The following is a 13,553-nucleotide window of genomic DNA, read 5'->3' on the forward strand; positions in this document are numbered from 1 at the left end:
AAGGTTATTCCATGCCATAGGATCGTCAGGTTGTGCCAGAAGAACTACTTCGCATGGTGGAGCACCAAAGAGGAATTCATAACAGAGCACTCCTAAGCTCCAGATGTCCTCACACCCTCATATGCTCCACTATCTTCCTTCTCAACTGATGCTCCACCTGTGACTGTTGTAGCTGTTTCTTCAATAGCACCTTCAACGCTACCACACACTTGCTCTTCTTCTCTCTTGCAGGTAAACATGTCATTATTTCCTTCTGCCCAGGGGCTTTCCAATGTTGAAGTCCCCAAGGATCCATCTCTTCCCATGGATTTCCTTATTCTCCATTCCAGATCAGCAGAATACATCCGTGAATTGACCATGGCTTCGTTGACACCTCAACTAAAGCACACAGAAGAAGACACAACCATCTCTCCTCTGCCTCCATGTCCTACAGCATCTGTTGAGCTCGATCAAAGGATTTCAGATGAGAAACGGAGACCCATGGACTATTGCCGCAAGCAGACTTCACGCTCTTGAGCATGGCCTTCGCTTCCTTCCGCCTGCCTTGCTCCATCAGACATATCCCAACGTTGCAGACCTTGTTGTTGTGCTTCTGCCGTTATAAAGCCCAATTGCTGCATGTATGCACATCCGAGATTTCAACAGAGCGATCTGATCATCCAACCGTCCACACCTCTTATACAAGTCCAATAACACATTATCCAGGCTTTCTTGAGCATGGTCTGAGCATCCATGGCGGAGCGACTTGATGGCCTCGTTCGCTTCTTCCGGCCTATTCTGCTGCTTCATCTCGATTGCCATATCTTTCAAGGCGATGTCCACTCTGTCTCCTGCGTTAATGGTGGCCCAAAACAACGCGATGGCTCTGTTGGGGTCCTTGTCAACGAGCTGGACGTGTTTAGCTTTGACATAAGGAGTGTCTCCAATGGGGGCCTTGTGGATGACATGGAAGGAATTAGAGCGAGAAGAGGTGTGCGGCGCTTCGAGAGCAAGGCTTGAGAGGGGAGCAAGGAGCTGATTTGGAGAGTCGAGGTTGGCCATGGCCATGGCTCTAGCTCTGTAGGCTCTGGTTTTGGGGGATCTGCGAGAACAGGGGAGGCCCATTCGTGGTGGATGCCATGGTGGTGGTGGTGGTGGTGGTGATGGAGGTGTTTAGATATACAGCCCGATGGTAAGGATGGCGATGGCGATGGTGAGAAGCACATCAACAAACAGGGAGCAGAGCAGTAACAGAAATAGGGGAGAAGAAGAAGAAGAAGAAGCTAATCTACTTCTGCAGTTCGCATCCCTATCTTCCCTATGCTTAGAGCTAATCGAGGAAGGGAACTCTTCTCAAACCACTGCTGACATGAAAGTGGTATGTTGTTGCAGTTGCTTCGCTACTTAGATTTGGTTCTTTCCACCGTCATAGATGTAGAAATACAAGTTAGCCATGGCCAAAAGCAACAATGCTCATATGTATCTTCTCCTTCCCCATGAGTGTAGATACCAGTAAATAGTCAAACAAGGTAGATGAGAATTAGGGATAGCGAGAGACACACACATTCACAATGCAGAGAGAGATAGAGAGAGTGAGGGATTAGTGACGAAGAGGGAAAGTGAGGATAGACTTCCGCTCAAGGGAGGTCGGCCGTTCAGGCGTGCCAAAAGTGTTCTCGGGTGAGGGGTGAAGCCTAGAATGGCTCCAGCCCCCTCCCAAGGGGGTTATGTGAGATAGAGAAAGAAGGACAGTGAAAATAAGAAGTGACACAAGAAATGTGAGGGGAAAAATGTATATCCATTAGATGCCCCATAAGGGGTTTATATAATACATAATGTATCGGTAAATAATGACTGTTACAAGAGAGACAACCGTTACACTCTTGTCACATGCACATAATTGTGCATGTGCTCACACATACTCATCCTCACACACTCATTTACTTTACACATATACATCATTACACATACCCTTATGCCTCCCCATATGTTCTTACGGGTAACACTACGGAGTTTGACACCGGGATGAGCTACATCTGACATTCTCACCGGCAATCAACTTCAAATGCATGGTTGACATCGTGGCAATGCCCACTGGGATTGGACAAAAGAAGTACTCGGTGCTAACTCGGGAGGATCTGATGAACCAAGTAGAAGGTCAAGCGCTATGGCGGAAAACATGTTTTGTAGTATGCCAATTTCTCTTGGAAGAAGTGTTTGTAGGTATGGGTGTGTAGGACAAGTGATTGCCGATCGGGGAGAACTTGACTCTGATAAAGCTAAGGAATTCTTTGCCAAACACGGAGTACAGTTGACATTAACCATGACATAGAATCCAAAAGCCAACGGGAAGATCAAGCGAGAACATAGTCCAATTGTGAAAGCATTGGTAAAAGCGTGTGACGGAAGAGTAAGTCTTTGGCCGCAGATGCTTCTGTATGCACTATGGGCGGATCCCACGATGAAGTATTCAACAACGGAACTTACCAACTATGCGAGCTAGATGGAAAGGTATTGCGGGTGCCTATAGCAAGGAAACGGGTAAAGATTTTCAAGAAGCAAAGTGACGTGAAGCCCTACGTAACTTTAGACCATGGTTGTTTACGTAGCCATATTTAACGTTTAAATACGTATAATACCTCATAATTTGTATAGTACGTACTATACCTTGATGTTGTTTAGTCAAATATCATGTACATTTGTCCAACACAATATTTAACGTACATTTGAAAAAACAGGTATAATACGTATTTTTATAAAAAAATTAAGTAAAACCCCAACAAAAGACAAAAGAAAAAAAAGATTTTAGTGTAAAAGAAGCAAAACGAAGGAAGAAAGAAGAACGGAAGAGAGTACGACAGAGACACGTCCTGACTCTTAGTGTGATAATCATAAAAGATAGAAGAAGAAGAAGAAGAAGAAGATAAGAAGAGAGAAAAGAAGACAGAAACCTATCCTGAGTGTAATAATCATAGACGATTCCTCAAGCTATGAAGGCATAATCGTAAATAATTACAATTTGAAGTAGAACATTGGGATGCACACTTACACTAATTTATAGAATAAGTGAATGTCGACATCTATATTATAAGTATTTTAGGATGTGAAATGTTCAAATGTCTTATATGCATTTTAGGATGTAGAACTATAATGTACATCACAAAATTGTGTAAACATAGATGCTTTTTACAATATTACAAATATTTTTTACAAAGGTAAATAATTTTCAAATTCTAAAAGTATTTAACGTACTATACGTAAAATAAGTAAAATACGTATTTTATAGGTATTTAACATATTGAAAAATGTATTTAACATATTTTTTAATTGGGAGGTACTATACGCGTATTAATACGTTATATACATATGGTATTCGTACCGTATCTAACGTACGTAACAACCTTGCTTTAGACAACACCGACACAAAGGAACAAGTGGACATGGATCATAGAGATGTAGGAAGTGAAGAAAGCGGGCTGGAATTAACAATCAATATAGTGGGAGAAACGGAGGGTAGTATGGATGAAGGAGAATAACGAGCATCGGTAACTTCAACACATACTGGAGGATGTGCAGGTTTAGAGGGGTGAGTGTCATAGCATACTTCGTACACATTGTGAAAAACGTACGGAGTACCCGAATGAATAGGTATGAAGAAATAGAAGAAAATGATAAACGAAAATATATTAGATGCACTAGGTAATTTTCAAACCCTATACCTCTATATTGCCAACTTTGCATTGCCAACTTCCCCTTCTTCTACATTTTTCCCGCTTGAGCTCGCTTGGCCTACTTTGATACCAACTGTTATGTCCCAAAAATATGGTTAGATTTATTACATACAAGAACAAATGAATGGAAACCAAACCTGGGACAAAAATGCTCTTATATTATTTATAAGGAGTTCCAATTTTGGGACAAAACCAAAATGTGATCTAGGACAAGTCGGGACAACTCTAATATGATCTACGGAAGAGAGCACCACACACCAACTTGTGCAAATGAGCAAATCCAAGAATGAGGATGACCCTTTCACGCCCTCTCCTTATACAGGGCCATAGATGGCCATTGGGACTAGCTGTTGGGACTCTTGAGTTGGAATAAACCATGGTCACACGCCTCTTGAGACTAGGATTGGGCTCTCTAGTGAGTCCCAATTAGTTTTGGGATTGTGTCCTAGTTGGGACAATTTGAGGACACCACAAAAGGAGTATATCCAATTGAAGCATGTTTAGAGTTGTTATAGATAAACTCTAATAAAGGACGATTTGTTTCTCATTTTGGGGGCTCCTTAACCTAATAGGCTCAAAGCATATCCTTAATAATTTGATTAACTCATTCAATTCGACTATGAAACTAAGGATAATCTGAGGAACGCACTCTCAAAGTAGTTTCTAGCTTTTTAATGACTTGGGTCTAAAAATAGCTAGTACACTTAGAATCTCTATCACTAACTATATCCATTGGTAAACCCTAAAATTGCAATAAGTTGTAAACATTAGTAAGCCAATTCTTGAGTTCTTATTGTGGCTTTAGTTGGTATAAATCTAACTAATTTTGTTTGATGATCGACATAACCAATATTTAGTTGTGATGTCTTTGTGTTCAAGGCAAGCTAATAGTAAAATTCGTAGACATAGTTTCCCATTTATTATTAGGAATATCTAAGGGATTTAAAAGGACGTCAACTTTATGCCACTCAACCTTATTGATCACCTAACATTGTAGACATTTGATTGCATAAATTTACATGTCCTGATATAATTAAGGCTAGAAAAAAATGATAGAGGTTTAAATGAGTTTTGATATATTCTAGGGTACCCAGCTAAGGATATATCATGACACTCAAAAAGAATTTTCTTCTTTACTTGAGAGAGATTTGGACATAAACCTTCCCATTACGGTAGAGCAAACTGTTAGAAATGTGAAATGTCAATTTTGAGGGCGTGGTGATTTGGCATCCATGATGAAGGGGATAAGTAGTGCCCTTTACATAGCTTAACACCCAAGGCTCCTAGACCACCACGTGTTCCCACATGGTATAGGTCGATATGCATTTGTCCAAGTTTGTAGGATAACCAATTTCCCATTAATATAGCCCAACACCTTAGGCTCCCAAACCACCACATGTTCCCATGTGTCATAGGTCTTGATGGGTTTGTCCCAAGTCCTAGGATATCTTGTTTCCCAATCCTACCCATAGACCATTAAATTCAGCTATAAAATCTCTCCTTAAGGTTACGCCTAAAACTATTAGACATGGATTTGCAACACTTTTGCAATTGTGACGTATGTCATATGATGTAACATTCATAATGTGAGGGAAACAAGGTAGGACTAAGTTTGAGGTGCAAACAAATAATAAAGATGGTAACATATCTTTGACTTTAAGCAAGGACTTGTATTGCTAATAGGGAAACACAAACAATCTCAGAACCAAAATGTATTGTGGGAATGAGGCAAGGAGCTAAAATGTTTTCTTCACTATATCTAATGTGCACAATACACCTTGGTTATATCTAAATTGATGTGGACTCTCAGTCAACCATTGGTATAATCTGGCAGTGCATTAAAGGAAACTATTGATTCTAAATCACTATAATTGATCCCTCGATATATGGTTTCACAGGTATCTTGTAGTGAGGAACTCCTCCATTTCATTAAACAATGCTTCTAGCCAAGAGAATTTTGAAACCATTGTGTGTTTTCTTCAACAGCAATAAGTTTCATTTGCATAAATCTATACTTATGGCTCCTATATTAATCAGTAAATTTGCATCAATAGAGATGTGGAACGTCTTCAACAAACTTGGCCATCAACTTGACCTGAAAGGATAAGCTTTAAGTCCATGAAGGTTTTTCCATCTAAAAGCTGTTGTATGTGGCATTGCATTAATGTTCATGGCTATATCAACTCAGTAACAAAATCAGTAGAGGGCACCTAGAGACTTAGTTTAGTTCTTTTGCATTGATGGTTGTTTAATCCTCTTGAAGAGCCAATAATTTGAAGGATTAATATGAATGCTATCATTGAGTCACCACCACAAACATACATTTTGTTGGGGTTTATAGGACCTTGTCATGTTGCACCATTGTGAGTTTAACATTTGTGTAAACATTCAATTAAAGAGAGAAATTGAGAAGATGGGGAGCCACTGGCTCAATGGCCATAAAAGTACAGTTTTTGGATGATTAATGATCGTTCTGTAGCCTTTCAAAGTCAAAAAGCTCAAACATTATTCGTCGAACATCAGCTTTTCCATAAACAGTGTAAGCGAGCCCATGCAATGCCAATGAAACAGCAGTCGTCGCCAAATTCTTTAATTTTCTCGCCTTTTCAAAAAGACCCTTTCGTTCCTCCGAGAACAAGATAAATTTTTGAAGGCTCTTCTCCCGGAAGTACCTCCCACAGACTCGGTTAAAGAGAAGCCTCCGATGCTTTTCCTTCAAGAAAAAGCCGGGCGCATCCAGGTGTTTCATGAGCAACTTCTCTGCCATCACAACATCCTGCAATCAAGTCTAAGGTTTATTTTGTTTTTCAATTTTCGTTCTCTTTTCCTTTTTCCTTGCTTTGTCTGTCCCTTTTCCTTCTTTTTGTTTTTTCCTTGCAGTTTTTGCTTTTCTTGTTCTTTGCTTTTTCCATGTTTTCCTTTTTCTATCTTTTTCTAGAAATACATTATAGAAAAAACCCTGAAATACTCTTTAAGTTTTTGTTTATTTCCCTAGATTTTTCATTAGTACCCCAAAACTGCCTTGGTCTATGCCTGAAAGACGGAAAGAAGAGGATAAAATAATTGACCACATAATTGCTCTTTCAAGGGGAAGGGGGGATAAAAAAGGGCATTCAAGCGGAATTGCGAAAAATGCACGGGCATTTCAAGGAAATAAAGGAGCACCAAAGGGTATTTCGGGGTTTTTTGTTATATGCATCTGTATATCATCTGAAACATAAAGCAAGGGGAAGAAATATTGAATACACATGTATACCTGTATCTTTGATCCCAAGAATTCGAATCTCTCGTTACAAAACCGAGGATGTTGAGATTTGTACATTGAAGGATGAAGAAAACAAAGCTGTTATTAAAACTATCTTCAATCAGAATATATATGACATATTCCTAAACATCACTAACTTGCATTCTGAATTCTTATGTGCTCCTTTCAATTATACAATTCAAATCTGTAATTTATTACAAATTAATACATTTTGGAAATGAGTTATTTGGGGTTCACCAATGAGTTAATTGCTCAAGATGGGATACACCAAAGGGATTTGGGGCATTTGGTGAAAATAAATAAAAAGTCAGGGGTATTTTGGGGTTTTCCATGCAAACAATAGCATCCCAAGCATCAACTGCATTCTCATGAAAACAGATGGATGACAGTTTTGCAAACACAGTTATAACAATCAGATTATCGTGAACTGATGGTGTGATGACATGTAATAGTAATATCCAATTTCTTAAGAACTGGAACCATATAAAAAGCAGCTTTGTAATAATTAGAACATAGACCCTAAACAAATGAGTTACATGATATGTCTTTAACAATTTTCTGCATATACCATACCTGAAGACCAAGCTCTAATTCTGCATTCCGGGCCATTGTAATGGCAGGGTCCCTATCCAATGCTGGCAAAGGATAACCCATTATTTGTAAAACCTTTGGAAGGCTGTCTATCTCCCAAAGGTTGCCTCTAAACCTATGAATACCAGGTGGAACACATGCCCTATAAAGCATCGGTTTGGCAAAAAGTTCATCATCTGCTGTCTGTAAAAGTCAAATAAGTAGTTCAGACAGTGAACTCCAGCATTTACACCACCAACAGTAATCTTAACTTCTTCTGTATTTACCAGAATACTTCCATGTCTTCAAAACTTAACAGAACATCTCTTCTTGACATCAAAAACTCACTAACTTGTTGGGTATATAGATTTAGCAGAATACCCCTCAGTTTTCAACACTTACTAGAATACCCAAATGAAATAAAAAAACTGCATTACAGATCAGCATTCTGATGTTTTAAACCTTGGGGTTATTCGGCTCAATTCCCAACAAGTTTGTGGTACTCTGGTGTTTCTCCCCTAAAATTATTGAACCTTCTTTTCCCTCAACATATTAAGACATAAATCAATTTCTTGCCTCCATCTTGCTGAGATCATCCCATTCCACTTGCTTCTCTTCCAATGCGGGGAAAACATAATCCACATCTTCTCGGCCAAGTCTTGGTTTTGGCTGGCAGTCTTTCACATCAGGATCAAATCCACAAACATCAAAAAGGAATCGATAGACTTCACTCATGCCCATACATAGATACAAAGCACCTACAATCGCACAAAATACTCCCCTGAAGAAACAGAGATTTTATATTAGTGAAAGCTATTTAAAAGGAAATTTTTTAAAAGCGGCTTCATATTCCTTTCTTAAGATGAAAGACTATGGGTTAACCAGTCTTTCTGGATTTTTCAGAACTGTGCAAACTAGACATACAAGAACAAAAATGAACATAACACCAAGATTTTGCCAAACCTAAGCTGAATATTTCAGTACCAAAATGGCTTTTTATTGAGGCTATCTTTACTTCTTGAAAATGATTGGAGCTAAGATTCCACTATAAATATTAAGTGCATTTAACTTCAAATAAATGCATTCAGCTCTATCGTCACCAAATCAGACCTAGGTATGACAAACTAGAAAGTAAATTGCCCACAAAGCCGAAGAAGATTCGCATGGAATGCACGGTGCCATTCAAACTAACGGTAGCCTTCACTGTAGTTACATCCCTTATCTTTTTTGAAATCTGAGAAAAACTCTAACTTTGGAAATGTTCTTGCCTTCCATTTTCCTTGACCATGACTTTTGAATGTCCAAGAGTACTCAAGCACAAAGTGCAAACACAAGTTCGCGACAGTGACAATCCATTGCTTTCTCTTATTTGATTTGAGTTTTTTCACGAGAAAACTTAACCTTCTTATAAGCTTCATCTGCATCTTAGACATACTTATCTGTCTCAAAATTCATGTGCAAAATGGGTGACACTTTTTCCCCTCCCTCTACTCTCTTATAGGAGCCTTTCCCAATTCAACATCACCCAATTGAGGTAGGCATATTATTATTGTACACATATTCAACCAATGGTTACAACTGTTCCTAAGTTACTTTATGCTCTGAATTGTAGAAAGTTAAACCCAAAGTAATAGAATTGACTCTTCTGACTCAACATCCTCCTGTGGATGGAAGAAGATGAACCTTTATGCAATACTGATGTTTCCAAATAAAGTTCTCTGAGACAGACTTCTTGTCCTTGAGTTTCAGTCGTTGACTATAGACACAGGCATCCCACGGTACTTAAAAAACATTATGCAGAAATATTTAGACAATGAGTTCCAGCTTTATGGGTTCACTTATTGAATCAAATTGTATTAATCCATATCCTACCATTTATGGTTTGTGATCTCATAAGATCAAAATTAGAGTCAATATGTGTAATTTCCTAGAGTCAATATGTATAATGATACGTAATTTCCCAGTAGCATCTTGAGGTGACATCATCATTATCAAGACAAATATAGCATAGAGAGTCTATAATACCATCAAGAGACTACCATAAAATGGATTCTTGAGGAGTGATGATCAATTAGTGAAACCAAATGAGAGCTAGGGGTCCTATAACCTGTCTCCCACTACAAGTGCAACGCACATTGAAGGTCCAATCTCTTATTCCAAGCTTTTAACATTACAACAAACCCAGTTGGCACCCATCCAGACACCTGCATATCCAAGCTCTTGATTGGATGTTGCAATTTCTATTAGCTGTTTTGCAAAGACATTTACTTTCCCTTGGTATAGTTTAAGATGCTATACTTACAATCTGTAAAATGATTATTTGCACTGAGGTAATCATCATTTGGATGAATTTGAATCAATCCTTGTTTGTTAACATTGCATTTTGTTAGCAATTGTTTTCAACCCTTGAGTTTTGAAAAATGAATTTGTAAAGCCATTTGTTTGTAATAGGGGCAATAGCTAAAGGTCTAATGATCTCAAAGTCAAAAAATGAATACTTTTAATAATGAACTTGACATTTGACTCAGCTCTTAGCTTCCAGTCCTCAACCATGACATGTGTACATTTTATTTGTGGTTATACTTTATAATGGACATATGATCAAGGCAATGCTTTCTAGTGTGTTTTTTAGAACATAATATCCTGTTACTCTCATTGCCAATCAGTTATATCTATGGTATAGATGTCTCACCATTAACATACCTTCCTTTCTATATCTACAAAACAATTCATAAATGGAAATCTTCACCTTATAGTCTGAAGTCGAGCATCAGTTCTGACTGCATTCATACCATCAGGATAGATAGCACCATCAAGAGATGCTATCTCTATCCATCGAGGAAATGCTCTCTTATTGATGAGCCCAGAAATTCTCTCTCTCAAGCAAGCTGGAGTTTCTCGAGGGTACCTCATAAGCAAAAATTCAGCAAGGGCAAGCTCCAGGACATACTCTCCCAGGAAAGCGAGCCGAGAATGCCCAGTTTTTATTGATTTAATATGACCCCTCGCACTTTCTGGGTGTTGAAAAGCGAGGAAAAGCAGGGTATCCCGATGAAAAAGTGGGCTATCAGGCGAGATTTCGGTGTTCGTCCAAGAATAAGAATGATCCTTTCGCATGGAACTGACAGTTTTTTCAATGTCATCGGGATGACCCCCTTCTATAGGGTATCCAAAGGGATTTTTGGTCTCATCGGAATGAGCATTTTCGAGGGTGTATCCAAGGGAATCTTTGGCATTGCCTGAAAGGTCCTCTTCTTCATGAGGGTATCCAAGGGTATCTTCATCCTCATTGGAATGACCATCACCTTCAAGAGGGTATCCGCTGAGGGAATCTTCGATGGTATCAAATGTACGACTCTCTTCACCGAGAGGGTACCCGAGGGCTTCTTTGATCTCAGGGAAATGATGATCCATCCATTCTTCATCTTCGGCTCGCAGAGAAGCAAAAGGGAGGCATGAACTAAGCAAAGGTAAGGTCTTTAGTGAAAGCTGAGGGCTTCTTAAGAACTTGTTGGCCAGTCGAATATCATCCAGAGGGGGTTTAAGAATCGCATCTCGAACACCCAGAAGCTTATGTCGAGGAGGAGGCGGCCGCCCATCTCTACTCATGATTCTATTACCTTTCCTAGGTCTAACTTTAGTATTGCCTACATTTGGGGTCCTTGTCTGTTGTTTCTTGTATGAAGATGGTGCTGAGACAGCCGACCTTGATGCCTCCGCCATAGCTGTAAAGAGGCACTGCTTGTGGGCTTTCTTGTTCTTCTTCTCATTGCAAGATATGGAGGGGAAGTGTAGTAAAGATGGGAACAGGGCTTCTGATGAAGACAGAGATTTGTGTGTTGCAAAGAAGCCATAGCTTAACTTGTTGATGTTGTTGCTGTTAGTGATGGTGGTACATCCACAGAAGGCCATGTCTGCCATGGCTATGGCTATGGACATGGACATGGATGGAGTAGATACAAAAGACTATGCAGATAATACTTCTGCCATCATATATGTATGTACATACATATTATGTATATGCATATGGAGGAAAGAAAGCCCATTAGAGAACACAAATGAGCATTAATTACACAGATTTACCGGAGTAGCCCCTCTCTCTTCATGGTTTAATGGAATTCTGTGAAGCTATATAAGTCACGACAGTGTGGGAGGTGCTCTCGAATGTATTATTATGTGACCAATAATATGACAGGCACGAGCAAAGGCAGACAGAGTTAGGCATTGTTCATGTTGTACGCTTAGAGTTGGTTCGTGATCCTCAATGCTCAACATTATTCGCTCATACCATTGTAGTTGAGAGAGTATACTGCACATTGTGACTCCTATAGTAGATATATGTGTAGGGATATGTTCGGGTTTATACTCACTTGAGGGAAAATATGCATAGTCAATCTAACAAGTCTTGACCAATATGACCGACACTAGCAAAGGCTGAGTCAAGCATTGTTCATGCCATATGCTCAGAGTTGGTTCGTGATCCTCAATGCCCAAGATTATTTGCTCATATCCATTGCGGTCAAGTGTAGAGTGCATTGTGTGACTCCTATAGTAGATATATGTGTAGGAATATGTTGTTGAGAGACAAGCTCAACATGAGTCGGATTGGCTAAAGGCCGGTAGGCCGATCAGTTAAAGAAGCCAACAACCGAAGCAGTTGAGGGAAGTCAGCTAAATAACCTGATAGCTAGGGCAGCCTAGGATAAGATTGATAGGCCGTTGGAGCCTATATTCCTAGTCTTAGTATTAGGAATATTTTATGGAGTTAGTGTCATAGGCTCTTTATGAGCATTCAAGTACTGATGGTACTTGTGTCAGCTCGTTGTCAAAGCTTGTATAAAAGTGCTCATAAAGCACACTTGTGTATACAGAGCATATTATTTTTTTGAATCTAAGTTAATCTTCTACTCTCTCTCTCTCTCTCTCTCTCTCTCTCTCTCTCTCTCTCTCTCGCTCCCGCTTACTATATTTTTGCTTTTCTCTGTGTTTCACCTAACTGTGGTTGAGCTTATTGTGTTGTTCATAAGCTTCCGCATACGAAACTCATTACATGGTATCACAGCGTGAGGGTTGAATATTCTCTACTGCCGACAAGTGATTTCAACACAGACAAGCCTTTGATCTCTAGACAAAGATTCACAGGAACATGGACAGATTTGTCGAGGCGGTCTAGCTCAAAAGTATGGGCCAAATTGGACGACTGTCCACACACACAAGGGAGAAACCGTCGTCATTTTTCGACTTGCAATTGATGCTCCTGGCAGAGGAGAACCACACATGTGCGTCGACGAGCACACACACAGACAACAAAAATTTGTACACGGAGGTGGAGAGGCCCCGTGGTCGTGGTGGACGCGGTGGATCGGCACGCAATGGTAGCGACTAACAAGAGCAGAACCATAGGCACAAGGGAGGTGCCGACAACAACGAACCCTCCACAAGTAGGGGGGGTCAGGGTGGTGCTGGAAGCTAGCAAAATAAATTCATTGATTGCTGGCATTTTGGTCGAAAGGGCCACAAGGAGAGCGAGTGCTAGAAGAAACAGGCAGATTCAGACAAAGTCGGATCAAATAGAGTCGACTCTGAGAGACGGCAGAGATTGCACTACGCTAAAGGCTCGGGGGGAGCCGGAACGGGCCATGCCTTTGTCATGAAGCACAAAGCCAACTCGATGAAGATGAGCACCTCGAAGCCGAACGAGGTGTGGTATGTGGATTCCAGAGTTTCCAACCACATGACGAACCATGAAGAATGCTTCTCTTTTTTAGAGAAGCCGGAGCAACCAAGGGTCGTTGAAACCGGGGGCGACAACCCTCATCCCATTGAACATATCGGAGATGTCCCTCTAAGCCATGTCGGTCAAAGAGGAATCATGAGAAATGGTTTGCATGTGCCAACAATCACCAATAACTTGGTGTTGGTCAGACAAATTGTGGACCATGGCATGCAAGTTCAATTTACTCACTTCGGGTGCTTCATAGAGGAAGAAGGCCAGATTATTGCGCAAC

The 13,553-nt window shown here is 40.0% G+C and overlaps 1 protein-coding gene and 1 pseudogene across 1 annotated transcript; both read right to left on the reverse strand.

Moving 5' to 3' along the window:
• Positions 1–552: 552 nt before the first annotated feature.
• Positions 553–1,047, reverse strand: LOC147847493 (protein POLLENLESS 3-LIKE 2 pseudogene; annotated as a pseudogene).
• A 4,935-nt stretch (positions 1,048–5,982) lies between these two features.
• Positions 5,983–11,502, reverse strand: LOC147847494 (ribonuclease III domain-containing protein RNC1, chloroplastic-like). The gene is made up of 5 exons (XM_087339117.1): positions 10,295–11,502; positions 8,122–8,326; positions 7,549–7,749; positions 6,967–7,053; positions 5,983–6,486 (listed from the first exon to the last, which is right to left on the reverse strand). The coding sequence occupies exons 1-5, from the start codon at positions 11,488–11,490 to the stop codon at positions 6,172–6,174; spliced, it is 2,004 nt and encodes a 667-aa protein (XP_087195243.1). The 5' UTR covers positions 11,491–11,502; the 3' UTR covers positions 5,983–6,171.
• Positions 11,503–13,553: the final 2,051 nt, after the last annotated feature.

This window comes from Azolla caroliniana, unplaced genomic scaffold (genome assembly GCF_043228905.1).
Source record: "Azolla caroliniana isolate FFs.n. ecotype wild unplaced genomic scaffold, voAzoCaro1.0.p SCAF_942, whole genome shotgun sequence".
NCBI classification, from domain to species: Eukaryota; Viridiplantae; Streptophyta; class Polypodiopsida; order Salviniales; family Salviniaceae; genus Azolla; species Azolla caroliniana.